The 4,448-nt window shown below is 23.0% G+C and overlaps 1 protein-coding gene across 1 annotated transcript in view; it reads left to right on the forward strand.

The window, feature by feature from the left end:
* The window catches only part of LOC111629164, a 65,299-nt gene that overhangs the window by 19,439 nt on the left and 41,412 nt on the right, over positions 1–4,448 (forward strand). The window contains exons 9-10 of the mRNA XM_023373043.1: positions 193–306; positions 2,232–2,295. Of these exons, the coding sequence (XP_023228811.1) occupies positions 193–306; positions 2,232–2,295 (178 nt within the window). The remainder of the gene's footprint in view (positions 1–192; positions 307–2,231; positions 2,296–4,448) is intronic.

The following is a 4,448-nucleotide window of genomic DNA, read 5'->3' on the forward strand; positions in this document are numbered from 1 at the left end:
TATATATATATATATATATAGTATTTTTGAGATATTAATGTTTCTTTACATAATCAAAACTTGAGGAATTCCAAAATTTTTATGATATATCACTGGAGAAACAGGTTATGGATTTGCTACAGAAGAGTTGATATTTTTATTAGGATTATTTGTAACAATAATTATAAAATATTTTTGCCATTTCTTTTATAGGATATTGATGAGTCTAGTCAAGATAAAGATTCAAAATCAACTGTACAAGAAAATTCCAGTCATTCTGTATATAAAACATATAATGATTTATTAGCAGCTGCAATAATTAATAAGGTTTGTAATCATTTCAATCCATTAAATTTTGTTAAATAAGTATATTTTTACTAGTTGTTTATTTATGTATATAAGATTATATATAAATATATAATGCATTTAATTTTTAAAATGTTATTTTGAAATCCTTACATTACTGTTTTCTCAAAAATTTATGTTAATATTATTATTAACATAACATTATAATTTTAAGTGGTTTGTATGCTTTTCTGTAGAAAACATTATATGCTTCTTTAATATGAATACTGTTTTCTTTCATAATTCACAAAAAAACTGATAAATTAACATTATTTACAATTATAAAAATTTTAGTAATTGTACTAAGTAACTCAAAGGTTATTTTATATGTTGTTTTTACTAAATCACACAATATTTTTAAAATTAACTACATATTACTTTATGATTTTAAAAATATTGAAAAAAAAGTAATTCTTATGTTTTCATTCATTTAGTTTGCTAAAGACTTGAACTTGAAATAATAGAATTTTGGCATTATGATTTTCATTTTCAAAGATTTATAGCATTATTCTTTAATTAATTTTTGTTCATATTACTTTTTTGCATTCTAAAGATAGTTTTTGTCATTGTCATTTACTTACATCACAAACTAATAAAAATTTTAAAACTTAAATAATGTTTAACCTTTGGAAAAAATAAATACATGTTAAACCAGGGCTGTGGAGTCACGTAAAAATCTACCGACTGCGACTTTTCCTTACCATCCGACTCCGGCTAAAACACCAAAACTCCACAACTCCGACTCCACAGTCCTGTGTTAAACTCAACCATTTCAATAGAAAACTGGTAATCAGACTGAATATTTTATTTTTATTGAATATTTTATGTTTTCTAAATAATTTTAAAATTAAAATATTTATAAAAAAACTTTTTTTTTCTATAAAAGCAGTTTTTTCTAATGTTTCAAAATTTAATATTTAACTTAATTTATTCAGAGCTAAATTTAAAATTAAATATTATAGATTTTAAAAAATGAATTTAATATATTTTAAGTCTCTAATCACATCACATTTCAAAAATTTGAGCCAGTGAGACATCATTTTTTTTACTCTTTATATTTAATAATAATATATTATTTGAAATACATACTGTAGTAATTAATTAATTTATTATATAAAAGTTCTTTCTTATAAAATTTATAAATTAAATTTATAAAAGTTTTTGCAGTAATATATACCAGTTTTTAAACTATAAAAACTCACTTTTATTTGCTTCCAGCAATCCTTCAAACAGATGTTTTCAGCTTGATTTATAGGTCTGCCACAGGTTATACATGATTCAAATATGAAGGAGTTGTTTTGTGTTCCAAAATAGTATAACTCAAAGATTTCTTGACATTATTTAAATTTCTTACATTGTAATTCAATTTATCAATTTAAATCAAATTAAAAGTACTTTTTGATAATATAAAATAACTTGTAATGAATATTAAGCACATGGAAAAGTGGGTGGTTAATGAATAAATTATTATTTGTTATAAGTATGTTTAGAGAGTAACACTTGCTGTGCTTGTGATATATTGATGCTTTCTCTGTTGTTAATGCAAAGTTCTTGGCTTGTTGCTTTGCAGTTGTCAATGGCTTCAGTTATTCTTATTTTTGTATATTGAATTTTCTTAACATTTTGGCTTCATCCCAACATTGGGACACCCCTGACTTGCTTGCATATTGGGCTAATGCAGTGTTATAATTGCCTTTATGGATATTAAGATTAAGAAGATTATATAACCTGTGGCAGGTCTGTAAATCAAGTCAAAAACATTTGTTTGAAGTATAAAGAATTGCTGGAAACATGAAAAGTATGTTCATACAATTTAACAAAAATTCCAGCTTGTACTAGAAAGTTTAATATCAGTTTTTGTAGTACATTTTTGTTGATTGTAATTATTTAATATTTTTCTTTTTTAGCTTGTTGAAATGCAACAGGAAAAGTTTAAAAAGGATAATTTAAGAGCAGATAATGATTTAAAAGGTGAGACATTTTAAAATGTTTTAAAAACATGGTAATTTTTGTTGATATTAATATGTTGATAATTTAGTCAATATTTGTTTGATTACTCTTTAAATTGTTTTATTACTTTATTATATTTACAATGTTTATTCAATTAGAAATATAATTCAAATGCTAATTAAACTTAACTTTTACAAGTGTCAAAAACTTGTAAATTTTTTTCATGAAAAAGATGTACAAAACAAAAACTTTAGTATCAGTAATGTTAAAGATTAATTTAAAAAGTTTTTGAACATTAAAAAGTGGTTAATTTTATCGTTNGTTGTTTTTACTAAATCACACAATATTTTTAAAATTAACTACATATTACTTTATGATTTTAAAAATATTGAAAAAAAAGTAATTCTTATGTTTTCATTCATTTAGTTTGCTAAAGACTTGAACTTGAAATAATAGAATTTTGGCATTATGATTTTCATTTTCAAAGATTTATAGCATTATTCTTTAATTAATTTTTGTTCATATTACTTTTTTGCATTCTAAAGATAGTTTTTGTCATTGTCATTTACTTACATCACAAACTAATAAAAATTTTAAAACTTAAATAATGTTTAACCTTTGGAAAAAATAAATACATGTTAAACCAGGGCTGTGGAGTCACGTAAAAATCTACCGACTGCGACTTTTCCTTACCATCCGACTCCGGCTAAAACACCAAAACTCCACAACTCCGACTCCACAGTCCTGTGTTAAACTCAACCATTTCAATAGAAAACTGGTAATCAGACTGAATATTTTATTTTTATTGAATATTTTATGTTTTCTAAATAATTTTAAAATTAAAATATTTATAAAAAAACTTTTTTTTTCTATAAAAGCAGTTTTTTCTAATGTTTCAAAATTTAATATTTAACTTAATTTATTCAGAGCTAAATTTAAAATTAAATATTATAGATTTTAAAAAATGAATTTAATATATTTTAAGTCTCTAATCACATCACATTTCAAAAATTTGAGCCAGTGAGACATCATTTTTTTTACTCTTTATATTTAATAATAATATATTATTTGAAATACATACTGTAGTAATTAATTAATTTATTATATAAAAGTTCTTTCTTATAAAATTTATAAATTAAATTTATAAAAGTTTTTTGCAGTAATATATACCAGTTTTTAAACTATAAAAACTCACTTTTATTTGCTTCCAGCAATCCTTCAAACAGATGTTTTCAGCTTGATTTATAGGTCTGCCACAGGTTATACATGATTCAAATATGAAGGAGTTGTTTTGTGTTCCAAAATAGTATAACTCAAAGATTTCTTGACATTATTTAAATTTCTTACATTGTAATTCAATTTATCAATTTAAATCAAATTAAAAGTACTTTTTGATAATATAAAATAACTTGTAATGAATATTAAGCACATGGAAAAGTGGGTGGTTAATGAATAAATTATTATTTGTTATAAGTATGTTTAGAGAGTAACACTTGCTGTGCTTGTGATATATTGATGCTTTTTCTGTTGTTAATGCAAAGTTCTTGGCTTGTTGCTTTGCAGTTGTCAATGGCTTCAGTTATTCTTATTTTTGTATATTGAATTTTCTTAACATTTTGGCTTCATCCCAACATTGGGACACCCCTGACTTGCTTGCATATTGGGCTAATGCAGTGTTATAATTGCCTTTATGGATATTAAGATTAAGAAGATTATATAACCTGTGGCAGGTCTGTAAATCAAGTCAAAAACATTTGTTTGAAGTATAAAGAATTGCTGGAAACATATGAAAAGTATGTTCATACAATTTAACAAAAATTCCAGCTTGTACTAGAAAGTTTAATATCAGTTTTTGTAGTACATTTTTGTTGATTGTAATTATTTAATATTTTTCTTTTTTAGCTTGTTGAAATGCAACAGGAAAAGTTTAAAAAGGATAATTTAAGAGCAGATAATGATTTAAAAGGTGAGACATTTTAAAATGTTTTAAAAACATGGTAATTTTTGTTGATATTAATATGTTGATAATTTAGTCAATATTTGTTTGATTACTCTTTAAATTGTTTTATTACTTTATTATATTTACAATGTTTATTCAATTAGAAATATAATTCAAATGCTAATTAAACTTAACTTTTACAAGTGTCAAAAACTTGTAAATTTTTTTCATGAAA

Source organism: Centruroides sculpturatus, unplaced genomic scaffold (assembly GCF_000671375.1).
Source record: "Centruroides sculpturatus isolate CEXI.00-Female unplaced genomic scaffold, Cexi_2.0 scaffold500, whole genome shotgun sequence".
NCBI lineage: Eukaryota > Metazoa > Arthropoda > Arachnida > Scorpiones > Buthidae > Centruroides > Centruroides sculpturatus.